The sequence below is a fragment of the Peromyscus californicus genome, unplaced genomic scaffold, assembly GCF_007827085.1.
Source record: "Peromyscus californicus insignis strain IS unplaced genomic scaffold, ASM782708v3 Scaffold_4__1_contigs__length_199733344, whole genome shotgun sequence".
Taxonomy (NCBI): Eukaryota; Metazoa; Chordata; class Mammalia; order Rodentia; family Cricetidae; genus Peromyscus; species Peromyscus californicus.
In genome coordinates this window covers 69,370,219-69,389,172 of record NW_026294562.1, presented here as the reverse complement: position 1 = coordinate 69,389,172, position 18,954 = coordinate 69,370,219, and the positions used below count along the sequence as shown (strand labels likewise).

The 18,954-nt window shown below is 48.5% G+C and overlaps 1 protein-coding gene across 2 annotated transcripts in view; it reads right to left on the bottom strand.

The window, feature by feature from the left end:
- Positions 1-18,954, bottom strand: part of Adam12 (ADAM metallopeptidase domain 12) — a 327,810-nt gene that overhangs the window by 35,955 nt on the left and 272,901 nt on the right. For both annotated transcript variants that reach the window (XM_052711869.1, XM_052711870.1), the window contains exons 12-14: positions 13,274-13,451; positions 7,337-7,426; positions 5,553-5,748 (exon numbers count right to left, since the gene is read on the bottom strand). In XM_052711869.1, the coding sequence (XP_052567829.1) occupies positions 5,553-5,748; positions 7,337-7,426; positions 13,274-13,451 (464 nt within the window). The remainder of the gene's footprint in view (positions 1-5,552; positions 5,749-7,336; positions 7,427-13,273; positions 13,452-18,954) is intronic.

Here is an 18,954-nt window from a genome sequence, read left to right as displayed (position 1 = left end):
TTATCGCTCCAGTGCTACATCAATTAAAGCCTTTGAGTTCTTAATAACGGAACACTCAGTGCTTGGCCACTAGCAGGAGATAAAACAGCCTTTCGGAGGGAGTCTTGACACTGCTCTGCATTTTAATCACCAGCTTTGGCTTCGAGCGCTGCAGCTCACACTTGTAACTGAGTCTGGAAGTTCTCAATGTCATGATGTCCTTTGAAAAGGAAGCAAAGATGACAGCATCTTGAAGGAAGCCCCAGGTTTACTCATTCTGAGCCTCTCTCTCCTTGAGATGATCTTCATCTACAAACACACTGCTCTAGTTCAGGCCAGTCAGCAAACTCTCTTTGTCACTTAAACCCACAGACAAAGGCATTGACAAAAGCTGGTGGCATCTGCCCTTCCCTTCTCTCCACGTTGGCCTTTACCTTTATCAGGAAATGAAGTTCAAGTGAACAGATGCTGTCACTTCCTTCTTACACGACGGATCATGTTTTCCTGGTTCCCTAACAATATGCCTCTTGGCAAAATATCTTTTCTTCCCCTCCGTAAACATCAGTTACAGTAGGCGAACAGTTCACACAAGGCCCCGAGTGGATTTCAAGTAAACCAAGCTCATTTAAACCAGTCTTGTAGATAAATGCTGGATATTTATCAGCCCATAAAACTTCTCTGGTCAGCTGACATGGCATAAATCAGAGGACAGTAGAATCTGGTGAGTGATAAGGTCGATAATAACAACATGTTTGGGGACCCCTCCGAGGAAAGGCAGTGACTCGGCGTGTGACGATCGGGTAACATACCTATGATGTTAATAGTCAAATAATGGTCTCCATTGCTAGGACAGTGGTCCTGGCCAAGCAACATTGCTGAAAGTAAATCTGCAGCCTGAGGAAACACCCCAGCTGTATTTGAGCAGAGGTAAAGGTCATGCTATGCCAACGGAGAATCGTCCTGAATATTAAGACTGACCCTGGAGAAGAAACTCAATCCCACTGGAAATGCAGATAACATTTATGTCTGGGATACCGACATCTAAAATCTTGAGACATCGAGCTAGGGAGATAGGCAGCTCAGTGGAAAAAGTATTTGCTGTGCAAGCACGGGGACCTGAGTTCAGATCCCCAGCTCCCATGAAAAACAAAAAAACAAAAAAATCCAAAACAAAACAAAACAAAACAAACCAAACAAACAAACAAAAAACCCAACCAAAACTGAGCCCGGCAGAATATGCCTGTGATCCCGGCGATGGAAAGTAGAGACAGGAGGATCCCTGGAACTCACTGGCTGCCAGACTAGCCATATCAGTGTGCAGGTTCTTGAGAGAGATTGTCTCAGAAAATAATTGAGGATGACATTTGATGTCAACTTCTGGCCTCAACTTGCACACACAAACCATGAGATGTGGTAGAAAATCAGGTAGGAAAGGAAAACTGCCTCAGATAACAGGAAGATCTATAATAATAATAATAATAATAATAATAATAATAATAATAATAATAATAATAATAATACAAGTAAATGAACAAACCCCACAGAAGGTATTCTGAAAGTTTGTCACACTGCCACTTAGGAGTTGCAGGCACATGTTTTAAATTTTCTATGGCTTTATTTATAGGGAGCCTTGGAAGCAGGAGTATTTTATTGAAATCTAATGCTTGACTGAGAAAAGCTCATCTCAGAAGGGAACAGTTAGCTGGAAGGAAGAGCTTCATCCGGTCAGCTTTGGGTAGCCAGCTCTGAGGCATGAGTAACGGATATCCTGGATGTAACTGGAAAATTTGATGTGACTTAACGACTTGGCCAGGTCACTGGGTATGAATGGCATAGCCATCCCAGCAATGACTCAAGGAGTTTTAGAGCTCCGAGTGACCCCCTTCCTTGGAGGTCTTCGATGACCCTTACATAACGTGGTCTAGATCTGGGCTCTTGCTGCTGAGTGGGGAGATGAGACACTGTAAATACATCCTGGACAAAGGCTTCCTTCCTGAATCATGGAAAGTTCATTTGAACCAACCGCTTCAGCACTGTAATGCTCTCAGTCCAGCACATCTGGCTGGCCAGGGCCCCAGCCCAGGAAGTCACCTCTGCCCCTGGGGCCATATCCCACCCAGGGCAGGGTAAGGGCTTAGTGGTAGTGGCGGGGAGGATGGGACAGAGGGAGTCACATCCTGAGCAAAGCATGCAGGGACTAGGAAGTGCATTCCTCTGGCACAAGCAGACTCTTGAGTCAGCATCTCCTACCCAGCAGGACGTCAGCAAATGCTTAACAAGTGAGAGAATGAATGACAGATGAGGATCTCTGCTGCTGTCCAAGTCACAGCTCTATACAAAGAGAACTATCTGCACTTCCTGCCTTGGCCCTGCCACCCCTGTGTTTTCTCTACCCAATCCTGGATGCTGGAAATACTACCTCTTTCAGGTGATCACTGCAGGGCAGTTTCTCTCAGACTCCTCCAACCTGGCTGCTCTCTACTCTGGTCTCTCATGTCTCCACCACATCGTGCCCACTGTCCTGTGCTCTCAGAGCCCTTTCTACAAACCCCCAAGACTTGAGGATCTCTTGAGAACACACATTGCATTGATTGAGTTTAGATTTACCAGGTGCTGAGCACTGGGGCTATCCTTCATACACTCTACTACACAGAACAGAGTATGGGCTACATCAGAGGATGTTACATGCACGGGGTAGGGAAGCGCCTAATTCCACTCCACAGCTGAGCTACAAGAAGGTCCAGGGGTTTTCTGAAGGAATGTTGAGTGCTTCCACATCAGTGTTCAGCACCAGTCCATCCTCTCGGGTCTGGACCCTGTCAGTGTGTTACCTTACATGACAAAACGGACTTGGCAGACATGATTACCGTAGAGATCTTGAGATGCAGAGTTGTAGAGATGGAGACCTGGGTGAGCCTAGTATAATCATCTGAGTACTTGCAAGGGAAACAGGAGGGGCAGGGTCAGAAGACTACCTGTCAGAAGCAGAGGCCAGAGAAGACGGACAGACAACCTCTGTACTGCTGGCCTTGAAGGAGGAAGGGCTGAGAGTCAAGAACACGGGCAACCTCTGAAAGCCAAAAAAGTCGGCAAGACAACATTCTCCCCCAAAGTTTCTGGATGAGCTATGCCCTGCCAGCACCTGGATCTGTGGGCTCTGATCTCTAGAATTGTAAGTTGTGACTTTTCCTGTCACCAGCCGCTAAAGCCATGGCCACAGGGAACTTGTGTAGTGTCATCAACTGGAAAGCTATGTAGTCCCACCGATATGGAGGGAAAAGGCCATGGTGTGCTGCAAGGGATGGCTAAGAAGCTGTGGCCTCAGCCAGCTGGAGGCCTTCCATGTCTCCTCTCTGCTGAGGATGGTTCTTTTCTGATCTGTGTTGAGAAAGGTCTGGTGGGGGCACACTGAAATCCAGGGAGTCACTGCCTGAGGTGGGTCCCCAGACCTGGCCACTCTGATTTCCTCAGTACCCTGTGCAAAGAACCACTCCAGACAACCCCACTGCACCTGTGCCAAGGCCCTCCCAGCCACCAGCGAGAAGCGGGGCAGGAGAGAGAAGTACTAAGCATCCCCTAAGAACCCCCCTCTTTAGGAAGGTATGCAGACTATAAAGCTGTCAGCTTCCACTAGCATGATGGGGAGCATTCAAGAAGGTGGATGCTCTTGCTTTTGAGAAGCTCATCTGTCAGTCAGACTGATTTCTGCATGTCTAGTCTGTATACATCTCTATCTCTGCCTGCATCCCCATTCCTTGGCCCTGCCCCTTACAGGAACCCTTGCATGTGATGCCAGAGGTCAAGGTTGGCTGTCTTCCTCTGTCACATCTCTACCTTATTTTTGAGACAGGTTCTTTTTCATACAGGGGCTCAGTGACTGGGTAAGCCGGCTAGAGCAAGCTCCAGGGAATCCTCTGTCTCTACGTTCCCAGTGCTGGGATTGCAAGCTTGTGCTGCCACGCTCAGCTTTTTATTTAGATGTATGTGAAAACGGATCAGGACTCAGGTCCTCATGTTTGCCTGGTCAGTACTGTATTGACTGAGTCATCTCCCAGCCCCACTGGTCTCAACATCGGTCTGTCTGTCTGTCTCCCCCTCCTTTTTTATTTCCCCACTGATAAATACCTGCTTTGGTCACCATGACAGCCCGCGGAGTTACACAGCACAATGGCTTGGGGGAATACTGTGCTATTCCATCTGAGCTCATTCTGGAGCTGGGGCCAGGTCTCATAGCACAGCTGGGCACTAAAGAGCTCCAAGGGCTGGGTGTGCTGGCCAAGGACAGCTCCCATAAAGGGAGCAGCAGAACAGCCACTGTAACTCTAGATGGCAGCTTCCTGCCTGCAGAAGGGCTGGGAGAGTGGAAGGGCCACTAGAGATGTCTGGGGCCTGCTGCACTAGCCCCTGTCCTAAAGTGACCCTGCGTGGCTAAAAGGTGTCTGAACTCTCTAATCCATGCAGAGTCCTACTTGCCATTTGACATGTGCATAATGAGTGTCTTCCTAGTGCATGTCTCTGTAATGGTGGTATCCCTACCTTTGTCTTGAGGATCTCACGGGTATCAGGTGAGAGGACCAGCACTGAGAGACTCTAAAGAGGAAGTGTGAAGGGCCAGGAGTTTCCGGACTCTTTATTCTACCTGTCTAGGGTACATCCACTTATGGGAGCTGCCAGCCCACACTTTCTTCTTCCCCAGAAAGCTTCAAGTGAGGGGCGTCTTTGCTGGGTAGTTCAGGCTTGGGCGTTGCACCCACATAACAGTTAAAACCAGGCTTCTGTGTTTGGTCATCATTTTCTGCCCTGGTTGACTCCCCTTATCCCTCTGGAAACCAGAATCTTGAGGAAAGTCTCTGGTTTCCCCCAGAGCTGGCTCAGCTTGAGGTCTGAGTCTGGCTGACCATAGCGGCCTTGGTGGCACTGGGGCCTCTGGCCAGGTCTGAGGTCATCTCGTAGCCTTAAGTAAGGACTCAGCCAAGAACAATGGAAAGAAAACTGCAACACACTCAGAAAACATCCCCAATGGGATTCCTAGCCAGGATCCCGGGAGCTGTAAATGGAGTAGATCCAGAATGGTTTCTAGGTAAAAGGCCCTCCCCAGAGTGGCAAGATCTCCTAGTAGTAAGGCCTAGGGTGGTAAAGCCCTAGGGCAGCGAGGGCCCTGGGTAGTGAGACCCCCTGGTAGGGAGGCCTGGGGTAGTCAGGCTCTTAAGTAGTAGGCTGTCCTATGAGACCTGGATCTGACTTCAGAGTAGAGTCCTGGAAGAGATCTATACACAGAGCCTTGAGCTTTATTCTGCTTTTTGGAACTTTAATGGGACTTTAGATCAAGGCCTCATCTGCTCGTGGGGGTGACTGTGCACTGTGGGAGTTACACCCAGATGCTGGGTCACAGTGACCAGGCTTAAATCCCAGCCATGCCTCCTGCAGAAGCAGACTTCCCGTCTCAGAGTGTGAGTTTCATCGCAGAGCAGAATGGGCATGCATGGAGGAATCTCCCCAGGAGCAAGGACAGACTCGAGCACATAGAGCACATGTCTCCAGTATCCCTCACAGAACTAAGAGAGGCCACGTACCTGGTCCCCAGAGTGTGACACACTGCTGCTCATGGGTCTGACAGATGCCGTTGTAGCAGTAACCATCCACTCCCTGACAGGGGTGCCCGTCATGCAGGTACACATTGGCTGGGCAGTGAGGGGCAGTCCCTGTGCAGAATTCTGGGAGGTCACAGGAGTTGCTGGAGGCCCTGCATGCAGTTCCTGGAGGCTTCAGCTGAAATGACAAGGTAGCTTATGACACACGTACCAAGCAGGAGGAAACAGCTCTCAGAAGCTCTCCTGGGGCAGAACACAACAGGCCACCTACAACGGGTAAACAGGTGGGGATTTCAACCCCATCCCCTTTGGTGGCAGAGCCCTCTCCTGAAGTGGTTTTGTACGGTTCACATTTGGGTGGGCAGCCACAGATAGCTCAGATGGGAACTGCAGGGAACACTATGTTCTCCAAGGAGTAGACAAGCTAGCTGGCTCTTGTGGATGCCCTTGTTGAAGAGGTGGACTTTGCTCAGGTTGCTGACACCATCACATGCCTTGTCCTTATCCTTAGGCATCTTCAGGCAAGGTAGCCAAATCAGCAAGCTCGGACTCTCATAGTAGTGCTATGCTGCTATCCACTAGAGACCCAGGGCCCTCCTTGTCACTCTATGGGAGAAAAACTGGAGGTTGGTGGTGGCAGGAAGGGTAGGGGAGGACGAGGAGAAGGACCGGGAGGTGGCAGCGGAAGCAGCAGCGGTAACAGCTAGCAATGAGAGGTGTTAGGGCTCTGAGCGGCAGCTCATCTTTCGGGCTGAAGAAATTAAGGTCCAGGGGAGCTTGTCTGAGTTCCATGGTCAAGGCCACTAAGTCCGGGGCTTGGTTGGCCTGCATACTCCCAAAGGCAACAAGGTAAGTCACCTACCAACTCCTAGAAGGTCTGAAGTTTGGAAGGGATCCAACGTGGATGACAGTTGGGTATCCCCACATATCCTTCCCTCCTTGTGACCATCTTGAGCCTTTCTCTGTGTGGCTCATCTTCTCTCATCCCCTTCCCGGCACCCTCCAGCACTAGAAACTCGGTACTTGGGTACCAGGTACTTCTTACAGCATTCTCCAGAACTTAATGAATATCAGGAGGGGACACACACCCACACCCACACCATTATAACATACTTCTAAATGATGTGCTTGGGTGGGGTGGATAACAGGGTTTCCTGCGATCTTCGTGCCAAGATCAACTGCTTAAGTATCAAGGCATAAAAGTCTATCCTGGGAGCCACTAATGCTCAGGCTTCCCCCCTGTTAGACATGCATTCTGAATAAACAGGATGAAGGGTGGAAATGCCAGTGCAGAATAGATAGCAGGCCAGGCAACGGTCCCTCTGGCAGCTCAGGGTGGCCTGCACTTTCTGTTGGTACAGGCATTCCAGGAACCACCAGCCTGGGTTCTCTGCTACCCACCAGACATTGGTATCGGGCAGGTGGACCTGGCATGAGGCTGAGTGACAGGGGTAGGGTGGCTTCTCCTCACATTGTTCTTCTCATGGAGTTAGGACCTCCCCACAAGCATACGTGGAATATTAAGGTTGAGCTTAGGTTTCTCAGTCCTATTAGTTTGTAGCCCACCGACCACTGATCACAAGAATTAGCAATTCAAATGTGCATTCTACCGGATCAGAAATCTAAGAACAACTAGATGGTACCGAATGGTGAAAAGGGCAGCTTCCCGGTATGAGCTTGGGGGACTCGGCCCACCATACTGCTCCACTTGTATCAGACTGGAGCCACCGGAACCAGTCGGCCACGGCAGGCCAGGCTGGACTCACCTGGCAGTCTTCGCAGCACTGTCCGTGTGCACACACGGCGTCTGGCTTCAGAGTGCAGGTGGTGGCGTTGCAGCAGCGGTTGGTACATTCCTGAGGAGGGGAACGGGATCCATTTGTAGGGTCGTATGGAGTGGTGACTCTCAGAATGTAAATGTCACACCCGAAATGACAGCCAAGGATAAGGTAGCCCAGATTCCGAGCTGAAAACCTGCCCCAGAACCGCTTTCCTTGGCACAAGAGCGAAGTGTCTGTTAAGTGTTTGTGAACCACGGAGTCTAGTGTTGCTAAGAGAAGTCAGGAGCACTCAAGTGCCCTTTGTGGGAGGAGGGCCAGGGGGAGCCGGGAGCTCTTCAGGTCGGCAGCACAATGGTGCTTCCAGGGAATTCTTCCTGCAGGGCATGTTGTACCGAGCTGTGTTGGAATCACTGAAGGACTTGGAAGTTGCTCATTTAAAAATATATGCATGGGCTAGGCAGTGGTGGCACAGGCCTTTAATCCCAGCATTTGGGAGGCAAAGGCAAGTGGATCTCTGTGAGTTTGAGGCTAGCCTGGTCTACAGAGTAAGTTCCAGGACAGCCAGGGCTACACGGAGAAATGCTGTCTCAAAACACAAAACAAAACAAGACAAAACAAACAAAACACAACACCATGTATGGATGTGACCTTTACTCTTCAAGAATGAACTCTTCTGATAGACTGGAGTACAGTTCAGTGGTACAGCACTTGTTTGGTGTACTAAAAAAACGGGAGCGGGGGGTCTACTTTTGATTTGAAGTATACAGATGCACTGAAAGGAAAAAATTCAGGCCAGTTCCCTGTGGGGTAGCCAGGTGGGTGAGGAAGAAACCCATGTTTAGCAAAGGTAAGTTCCTTGGCCTAGGGCATTCTAGGAAGAGGACATCAGAACGGGGCTGAAAGTTCTCATTTTATTACCTTTTCCTCTTTCCTTTCTCCCTCCCTCCCTCCCTCCCTCCCTCCCTCCCTCCCTTCCTTCCTCCCTCCCTTTCCTTTTTGGCCCCTCTCTTTTTCCCTCCCTCCCTTCCTTCCCCTTTTCTCTCTCCTTTCCTCCTCCCCTTTCTCTTATACTATTTATAAAACCCAAGGACTCATGGATGCACTCTACCAACTGGGCTATATCCTCAGCCTTCTGTCTTGTTTTGGGAGATACAGTCTCTATGTGGGCCTGGCTGGCATGGCACTTCCTTTGTAGACAGGCTGGCCCCCAACCCTTGGTAGGTGATCCTCCCTAGTGTGGGGATTATAGGCTCATGCTGCCGTACCTGGCCTGAGCATGCTCATTCTCAAAGGATCTAAATACATAAAAATGGAGCTGTATCATCTTGTCTGAAACAAAAGTGAAAAAGAAATTCAACTCCTTCAGTAGACAGCGCACCATGTGAGCACATGGCTTTCTGACAAAGAGAGACAGGGTCAGCACCCTTCGCCTACTGTAGAAGAAGGCCTGCACCCATCTATGTAGCAAATCTCTGAAGCCCATGAGCTTTGGAACCTCCTGGTAGTTTGGAAATTTGTGCAATTTATAGGAAAATGTCACAGAATGCTTAATGCTGCCAAAGTCCTCAGCATTCCTTTATTTTTGACGTATTCTGAAGAGCTTACACTTGGCCAGCCGGCATGAAGCTAATCGCATCCATATCTAATAGTATAATAGGTTACTCCTGAAAACTATCTCTTGTGAATGAATTTTTTAATCAGGCTTATAGGCAATTAATAAATCTGCCAGTGACTGGGGAGATTTAGGACATCCCTAAATACCTGTTCAGCGTCCACTCTTGGAGCTCCATGAACTGATCTCTCATGCAGTGTTTACGTTTGCTCCTACCATGCATACTTCCAAAGTTGTTAAATTTTAAATCTGTTTGAGGACTTTATAAACATCCGGGACATGTAATATATACAGTAAGATAAAACTGCCAACCAGAAGTCACTGCGGCAGCTTTCATGACAGTGAGGGTTTTTAGCTTATGGGCTTACAACTCTATACAAATCTAGAAACTTTTTCCTCCTTAAGGATCCCATTAATTGCATCCTGGACCAGTGCCACTGAATGTGCAGCAGTGCTGTTCTGCTTGCTGTGGTCTCAATGACTTCCCTAATGTTCTATTAGCTGAGTCAGAGACGTCCTTGCAGCCATCTGATATCTGGGTCTAAAACACTTGCAAGGACTCCTCCTGCCTCCCCTCAAATCACTAGAAATGTAAACAGCAACCCCAAAGGGAGCGTAGCCAAGTGGAATGACTTCAAAGGGGATCAATCACAAGAGAAAGATGATGAAGTTTAAAAGATGTACGAGGGATTGGTATCCTCTTGACTTTAAATGAGGTGGGGCAGCGTTCCCAGCCTTGTTAGTTGGAAGGGTGAGTGGGTTATCAGGGAATCCTTAATGCCTTCTACCAGAAGGTAAAAACATTTTTTTTTTTAACTACCTCAAACCTTTTTCTCTACTACCGTATTTCACAGGAGACAAACTCCTAATTACCCCAAATCCATTTCTGATTACCATATTTCACAGAAGAGATAGATTCCTTGTCTATTGATGCATTTACTATTTTAGGAGTCAGCAGAGAAGCAACAGAGCCAATGAACGTCAGGTCTCCAAATAAGAAAGAAGAATGAAGCCATTAAAGAACCTGTGTAAGGACCAGTCTTTCTCAGGCTGTGGGGAGCAGATGTTGATTTTTAGTACCTTGAGCTGGGGTAAAGCTACAGTGAGGGATCACAAGCTTGTTCCAGCTGTGTGCTGGTGTATATCACACTGACCTGTTGTTCCCTGCTTCCCTGGTGTGACATACTGAGTCCCATTTGGACCAGGGGATGCATGGTTTGGTGTGATTAACATCAGGAGGAGTTTCTTCAGGACCTGGGCATGCGCGACCAGAAAAAAGATCCCAGGTAATAGGTTTGAATGAAAGTCTTGGGCAAAGAAGTTTGGTGTCCTTGTAAGGTTGACACAGCCTAGAGTCATCTGAGAAGGGAGTTTCAACAAGGGGATTCCCAGAACAGATTGGGCATGTCTGGGGGGTGGGGGTTGTCTTGACTGTTAAATGAATTAGGATGGCCCAGCTCACTGTGGATAGTGCCAATCCCTGGGCAGGTGGTTCTGGGCTGAAAAAGGAGGCTGTATAAGCCTGAGCTTAAGAGTGAGCCCACAAGGAGTGCTCCTTGTGCTCCTCCATGGCTTCTGCTTCAAGTTCTTGCCTGAGTTCCTATCCTGACTTCCTCCAATGATGGACTGTGACCTGGAAATGTAACTCAAGGAAATTCTTTTCTCCCCTAAGTTACTTTTGGTCAGAGTGTTTTAGCACAGCAAGAGAATGAAGCTAGAACCCATGGCCAGGCACAACTGACATCTGAACCTCCACTGAAAACATAAAAAATACATTAAAATGACACTGGCAAGCAAGGCAAAAGGGTCACTGTGATGTTAACAGATTCCTTGGGAGGAAGAGCTTTGGATGAGGACAAGGGAGTTTTTCTTAAAATATCAAGAAACCTCTTTATGAAAAGAAGAGGACCCTAACCACAGAAATACCAAGATGGGAACTACATGCAAACAGAATTTGACTCTGTGTAAGGAGGAATTTGTCACCATTAACACTGCCCCACAGTGTAGTGGAGTCCCTGGAGAGAGATCAAGCACCTCTCCATGGCTGTAGGACTCATGTGTGAAGATGGAGGAACAGGACATAAGTAGATAGCAATAGGAACTCAGGGGGGCTGCTTCTATGTGGGTGCTGGTGGTGACGGCAGGGCTAGTGGTAATGGCGATGATGCTGATGCAGGGCTGATGCTGAGGATGCTGATGGTCAGGATGGAGTGACAGCAACAGTGACGGCGGTGGTAGGGGCACTGGTGTTCCAGCAGCAGTGAGTGGGGTGGTGATGCAGGCATGTTAGAGGTAGTGATGGCCGTTGTGGAGATGGCAATTCATGGTGGGGATGGCAGTATGAGGATGATAGTGTGGAGAGGATGATGATGGTGATGGATGTGGCAGTGATGACTATGCTGTGGGCACAGTGACAGTGGTAGATGGTCATGGAGGCAGAGGGGGTGAATGACTGCCAATGGAGTCATTCCAAATCTCAGCATTCATGATTCCATGAAGGACTATTAGATTTATTTGCATTAATAAATAATTATAAGGCATTCAGATCAAAGAAAACCATCTTAAGTCAACATGGCCTCTCCTGAGAAATGTGGGTAATTTAAACTAATTGGGTTGTTTCTTTAAGCAATTAGCAAGGCCTCCAAGGGACTTTTCTCCTTTGTACACACTCTCCCATGATGGCTTCACTTTTCCCTCTGCTAATCCTGAAGCCATTCTGTAACACTATAATTAGGACTTGTTCCTAGCCAGCAACTACTCCCTGCTCACTGTGAGCAAAATTAACCACTGCTGTGGACAAGGCCATTATCACGGATAAGTTCTGAGTTTGTCAAGGACACAAAAACTACTTCTTTCTCTCCTCACTCCATCTGATTCCCCCTACCCCTCCAGTGCTCTGCTTTCTCTCTCAGAACCTGAGAGAGCAAGAGCATTCCTGTTGGCACTGAGCCTCCTCAGGGACTTGGAGACAGGCTGGGATATAGATTCTGTCATTCCTGTGATGAGCACAGGAATATATGGGCTGCTTTGGCTTCCTGCCCCAGTTTTCCTTGTTTTCTGGGTACCTCCTTCCGAAGGAGCCCTCTGAGATGCTGGCTTCTTGAGAACTTGTTAAGCCCACCTATGGACCAGGCTAAGCCTGTCTTAGACCTGATTTCCATTCTGGCTTGCATGTGTTCTCACGGAAGGAGCCCCAGCCTACCTGCTCTAAAACACTTGGCTTTGATTTACTCTGAATACAATCTCCTCTAATTTGTGTGGGGGGGCACGTGTTAGGCTGGGACGTGGCAGCATTCTCTTTGTGGTTCTTTCTCAAGACTGTTTTGAGAGTGAAAAGTGACTTACATGTTTTATGTTGATCAGCTTCATCTTGGGCCTATATAAACAAGAAACTTCCAGAGATCGGCTGGAAAGCAGAGTTCAATAAGCGTGGTGCTGGATGCAAACGCTAGCTGCTTTTTCTTGTTGCTTCTGAAAACTAACAAGCTGAATGGCTGGATCCTCTGGAGCCTCAGCTGTGCACACAGGGGAGGCTGCAGAACAATCTCAGCTAGACAGAAAGCGCTCTGCTCAGCCTGCTTATCCATACTCCCCTTCCACAGCAGGCTTTACAAAGAGAAATGCATGGGAACTTAGGAGCCCTTAGAAGTTAGACTCCTGGGGCTTTGCTTTCCAAGAAACTCTGAGCTAAATGCTTTTTATTGTTCTCATCCTCATCACCCCAAGAATGGGGCACCCTTCAATAGAGGAGAAGGCACTCCCCTGTTAAAACCTAGTGACACAGCCAACCCTGTATTTGGCTAACACTCCAGGAAGCCACCCACTGTGGGGAGCTTGTGCAAGGTAGCCATATGGGACTTTTCCAGAGACTCTCTATTACACCAGCATCCTCACTACCAACTCATTATCTCCCCCTCCTCCCCTGTGTATGTGTAGGTCAGAGGTCAACATCAAGTATCATTCCTCAGGTTCTGTCCACTTTTGTTTTTTTTTTGGGATAAGGGCTCTCACTGGGACTTCTAGGGCTCACCAGTTAGATAAGGGTGACTGGCTAGTATGTTTCCAGGATCTGCATCTCTCTGCCTCTCCAGTGCTGGGATTGTAGGCACATACCATCATATCCAGCTTTTCCATGTAGGTTTTTAGGAACTCAGGTTCTCCGGGTTGCATGGCAAGCTCTTTATCAAGTGAGCCATGTCTCTAGCCGATCACCAGTTTTTAGCATGTTCATTTTGCTGCCTGAGCTTGCCCAAGCTCCCCCTCCTCTCAGTCAGAGGCGACAGCAGATACCACGGAGAATGTCCCCTTACCTCTGGTTCCCCGCAGTCACACTGTTCTCCCTCTTCCACATAGCCATTTCCACACTTCCGGCCTCCAAAGGCCTGTTTGACCTCTGGTAGGTTGAAGAGGCACATCCCCATTCCCTTCTCCAGGCTAGCCTCCAGGTCCTTCCTGCTGCAGCTGCTGAACACCATGGGGAATGGGAACCTGAGAAGGAAAGGCCCCAGTGAGTCACAGGTCCCAGTGGCCTTCTCTGTCTTCAGGTGCTATGGCCCAGGATGCCTTCCGGCAGTGATGTACAGCTGCTCACGGGTATTTCAGCGAGCAGAGTTTGCTTAGACACAGTCAAATGAGGCACCATCAGATAGTCCTGGCATTGGTTCCCACGCGGTGAGGGAAGGGCTTTGTCAAAAGGAAGTGCTGTTTTGACAGTGTCACAGCAATAGCTTTAGACAGAGTCACATCACAGTGCTATCAATAGTTCTTCAGCGAGGCTGTATTAGTTATTGTTCCATTGCTGGGACAAAACACCATGACCAACGCAACCTATAACAGAAATCATTTAATTGGGCTTATGGCTGCAGAGGGGTAGAGTCCATGACGGTGGAGCAAAGGTGTGACGGCAAGCATCGCTGAGAGCTCACATCTGGACCCACAAGCAGGAGGACCCACAAGAGGGAGGGAGGAGGGAGGGAGAGACAGAAAGAGAGAGACAGAGACACTGAGAGAGAGACAGAGACAGGGAAACAGAAACAGACACGAGATAGAAAAACAGAGACAGACTGAGAATGGCAAGCGTGTTTTGAAACCTCAAAGCCCACCCCCAGTGACACCCTTCTTCCAATAAGGCCACACCTTCTAATCCTTCCCAAATGGTTCCAGCAATTGGGGACCAAGCATGGAAACTTAATGAGCCTATGGAGGCCATTCTCATTCAAACCACCACAGAGGTGATGCTATAGGAAATGAAGTCTTAGGGCCCAGAACTTGTAACAATATATTAATGTCTTTATTGGTATGTGCAATTGTGATGGTGCTTATTGGATCTCTGGGTCCAGGGGATACATGGTCTGTCCTACTGTAGAGCAGGTTGATATTGGCATTCACACCTACAAAGAGCAAGCCATGGTCTTTCCCTGGCACTGCACTAAGCAAATGGAGGTGGTCAAGAAACCCAAGACAATATTGCCTTGCCTATAAATTCCAGGGTTACAAAGGATGTGGTGTGGTCAGTCACAGAGTGCTGGTCCCTTTCTGGGATCTAGAGGTGCTGTCCAGGCACTAGGCACCTGAATGGACCTTGTGACTAATTCTTGGCAATGGGCTGTGAGCAGGAGTGATATTGGGTCTGTGGTGTTGAACTGCTATCCCTCCCTGAAGACTTCCTTTCCCTTTCTCTCAAATGATCAGGAAGAGCCACAGGTAGTACCCGGTCCTGACTCCCAGGAAGAGAACATTTTGAGTCCCTGAGTGTCCTCTGGGTTGGAAACACACTTCTGTGAGCTGCAGAGAACTGAGGACTTTTTCCTTCAGCAGCCAGTGTTATGGGTATGGTTTAGTGGCCCCCCCAGGGGGCCATATACTGGAAGAGTGGCTCCAGTGAGCTGTTGCTGGGTGGTGAGGAGCCTTGTACACGTGGGCCTCCTGGAAGGTGGGGTACCACTATCAGAGGGATGTATCTCCTGAGAGACCCTGACTAGTTCCCATTAGAATGAGACATCCAAAGAACAAGCTTGGCTTTGGAATCATTCTTGCTTCCTGTCTTGCCACGGGATTGCTTCCTCTTGCATGCCTTTGGAAACTGTGATGTCTTTTGCCACGAGGCCCCCATAGGGTGGCACAGATGTTGGTACTACGCCTCTGAGCAAGCTCTAAACTATAGCTGAAGAATCCTCTTTTCCTCATATATTACGTACCACCAAACATTTTGTGATAGCAACAGAAAACAGACTAATAGAGTTGCCCAACACAGAGCATCCCATTCTCTCATATATGCATTTTCTGATCTCTCGAGGAATTGAAGGCAAGGACAGGCCTGCCAGAAATCCTGAAGGTTTTATGACTTAGGGAGGAAGCCAACCTACTGTCCAGCACGCCCAGGCGTACCTCCCCATGGAGACAGTTACAGGATGACATTCTTATTGGATCTCAATCAACTGGCCAGGCCAACACAAGCAGCTACATCTCCCTAAATATGGCAGAGTAGCTGCCACATCAAGACTTAGTTTGGCAATATTTCTGGGTCCTGAGGGTTCACACAGCCAAGCTGATGACACCTCTCCTCTGCCCCTCCGCCCGCCGTCACTCTCAGGTTAACTGGAGTCTAATTCAAACCACAAATAAACAAATGAAGTCGAGTCTTGCCAGATGGAAAGGTAAGTTGAGACTGATGAGCAGGGCTGTAACAAAGTTCCCTTGGCAGATAGATTATGGCTGGTATCAAAATAATGCAGAAAGGCTCCAGTGAACGATGGAGTGTTACATTTTCAATTTAGAAAGGCTGGGTGTGGAAGAGACATCACACAGGCACTGAGGGCAGCTCTCCTCTGCAGAGAAGCCGGCTTGGCCAAGGACTGGTGCAGGCCTTCTCTTCCGTTTGAGAGCACCCCTCTGTGAGGATCCTGGGGGCCTGAAGCTCATGCTCAGACACAGGCAGCTATGTGCTGGGGTGACATGCTGTGACAAGCTCCCTCCAGAAGAGACCAGTCTTTGGAAAGTGCCCAAGTTAATTAGAAAAGACTCCAGGATAAGTTGAGGGGAAGGTTTGGTGATGAAGAGCAGACAGAGTCCTGGGGGGGGGGGGTTCAGTGGGTAAAGTGCTCACAATGAAAGTGTGAGGACCTCAGGTCAGATCCCCAGAGTTGTGTTAGGAGGTAGTGTGTGTCTATAGTCCCACTATTCCCATGAAAAGAAGGGAGGCAGAGACAAGAGAAGCCCCAGGAGCCTGTGGGCCAGGTAGCCTGACACAGTACTCAGTAGAAAGCCAAGTGATCCTGTTTCAAACAAGGTGGCAGGTGAGGACCAATACTCAAGGCTGTCCTCTGACTTGCAGGCATCAATTCCTTAGGGTGCCACTGTCGGAACCACAAAACATCGCTGTCCTCCTGAGATACCAGGTAAGGTTTTAATAAAGTTGCTGACCCTGAGGGTCACTCACACACATCACAGAGCTAGCCTTTACCCCAAAGCCTAGGCATGCTGACCTTTAAAGTCTTGCTTGTTAAAACTCCCAGGGATATCTGGCCATAGCCCTCAGCTCCTCCTCCCCCAACCTGGGGTCTTCTGGGCCTTCTTCAGTGCCCACAGTCCTTCCTCAAGTCATTTTTTCTTTTCTTTGGTACTGGATGGTAACCGGGCATGCCAGGCAAATGCTCTAACCCCGAGCCACTTGATTTATAGTTCTGATAACACCCCCACCTGTGATAGCTCTTTGGATGACAAACAGTGATGGGACTGAGGGACATTTTCTGCCTAGAGACAATTTTTCCTAATTCATCTTTTTGTGATTCCCCATGGAAGGGACCACTGACTATTTCATTCTGATAGATTATTCTTAAACCTTCTCTGGGCATTTAGAGGAGGAAAAGCCATGTGACCCTATCATGCAGTGATTCTGAAAATATTCCACACTGAGGAGGTATCAGGCTTGCTGCAGACTTTAGGGCAGGACATGCATAAAACACACACAGAGGCTCCTGGAGGTTCGTTCTGGTGGGCAGAGAGGTGAGGAGATAAGGGAACAATGATGCCCATTAGGAAGGCAGACACTGAGGAGAATAAGTACCAGAGATGTACACTGAGCGAATAGACGGTGGACGGTATTTCCCCCAAGGAGAACTCACTCTGAAGGGAGCAAAGGAGCCTCTCCAATGGGCAAGATGAAAAGAACATGGACACATCCTGGGAAGACCTCACTGTGGGCGTGGGTAGAAGTTACTCTTGGTGGAATATTCATCAATAAAAAAGCAGGCACACACATTGAGAAGCAGCCCCTTCTCCAGAAAAGAGCCCCCAGCTAGTCCTTGTCATTTATACCCAAGGACAAAGTCCTGCTATGGTGAGAAGACACCAGAATGTCCTTACCCATGGCGCTTTGCCAGTCTGTTTTGCAAATGCATTCTCTCATCTCTTCAGGCAGCAAGGATGATATGGATCAGCCTGCCAGAAACCCAGGTTTTGTGACTTTGTGAGGAAGCAGGCCTGCTGTCTAGCATGCCCAAGAGTACCTCCCCCCAGAGACACTTATAGAATGACATTATAATCATCACAGCCTCCACGGAGACACTTTACTCCCCCCCCCCAACTTTCAGCAAACTACATTTGCCCTAAGCCACCAAGGTGCTCAGTGGACTAATGGTCAGTGCCAAGAAAGCATCAAAACTCAAAGCTAACGGGCCCCGACCTCCGCTCCCTGCACAAAGTTTAATAATCTGAAATTATTTCAGGTCTCAAAAGAGAAGGGAAATTGAACAGAACCAAAATATGAGACTGTTCTCATTACAATACTATTCTGATCTACACATATCAGAATACTTTTTCCACCTCAAAGGGCCATTGGGTGCTTAGGGGCCAGAGCACATAAACAAGACGGCTGGACCATGGAGTCATGAGTCCCTTGATTATCAGAATGAACAACGTGCCAATGAACCCTGAATTTGGCTAAGAATCGGCTCTCTGTGGCATTAGCATCCACAGCAGGGCCTGTGGTGTGACTGCTGATGGATGCTGGCACTCCAGTGAAGTCACACCAGGGAAGTGATGCAGAGAATGCTTAGCAAGGCCACAGGCATCACTGCTTCCTAGTCTGCTGCCCTGGGGCTCTCTATGATGGCAGAACAGCCGATCTGGTCATTATCTTCACAAGTCCCAGTTACTTGTTCACCCATCTGAGAAGTAGTTTGCACGTGCCCATTATACTCTAAGCTAAGGAGATGACGATTCAGACTGGCCCGAGTACTGCCCAGTGTTTTCAGGATTAAGTCTTGTCAAGCCCCTTTCCTATCTGACTGCCCCATGCCTCCTCTGTCTTTCCAACTATTTCTCTAAATTCTGTAGGATTCCAAGGAAATGGTCCTAGAATTAGGGTACACGGTTATTTGTGCCACATATGTGGGGACTACAGGTTAATTCTGTCAACTGATCATTCTTTTTCCCTGTCATAGTATTCCCATCACAAGATTATAAATTCCCAAGACTGGTCACTGAGTTAGATTTTGGTCTATCCATTCATTCAAAACAACCCCAGGAGACTATTATTGTCATTTGCAAAGGGATGTGTTTCCAGTTAGGGGCTGAAAGACACTGGGTTTGAACAAGTCTTTTGATTCCAGTGGTTAAAAACTACCCTATTTCCTTGGTTACCTAAGTCAGCATTGGATTACCTGTGATGAACAGCTGAACTGCGGCAAGTGATCAGCACATACTTGATGCCCAGACTTGGAGGCTAAGGACTAACCTGCCTACACCCCAACATGTGCCTAGGTCAGTGCTTCTCAAAGTGTGGCTTAGGAGCAGCAGTGTCAACATCGTATTAGGGACGTGATTCCCAGGCCCCGTCCAGACCCACAGAGTGGGAGTGACGAAGGAGGATCCCAGCACCTGTGTCCTTCCAGAGAGCAGCTTAACTTGATACAAAATTCACAACACATGAAATTCACCTTTTAAGTAATTTTAAATTTGCCATCCAGTGATTCTTAGCTCACATGCAACA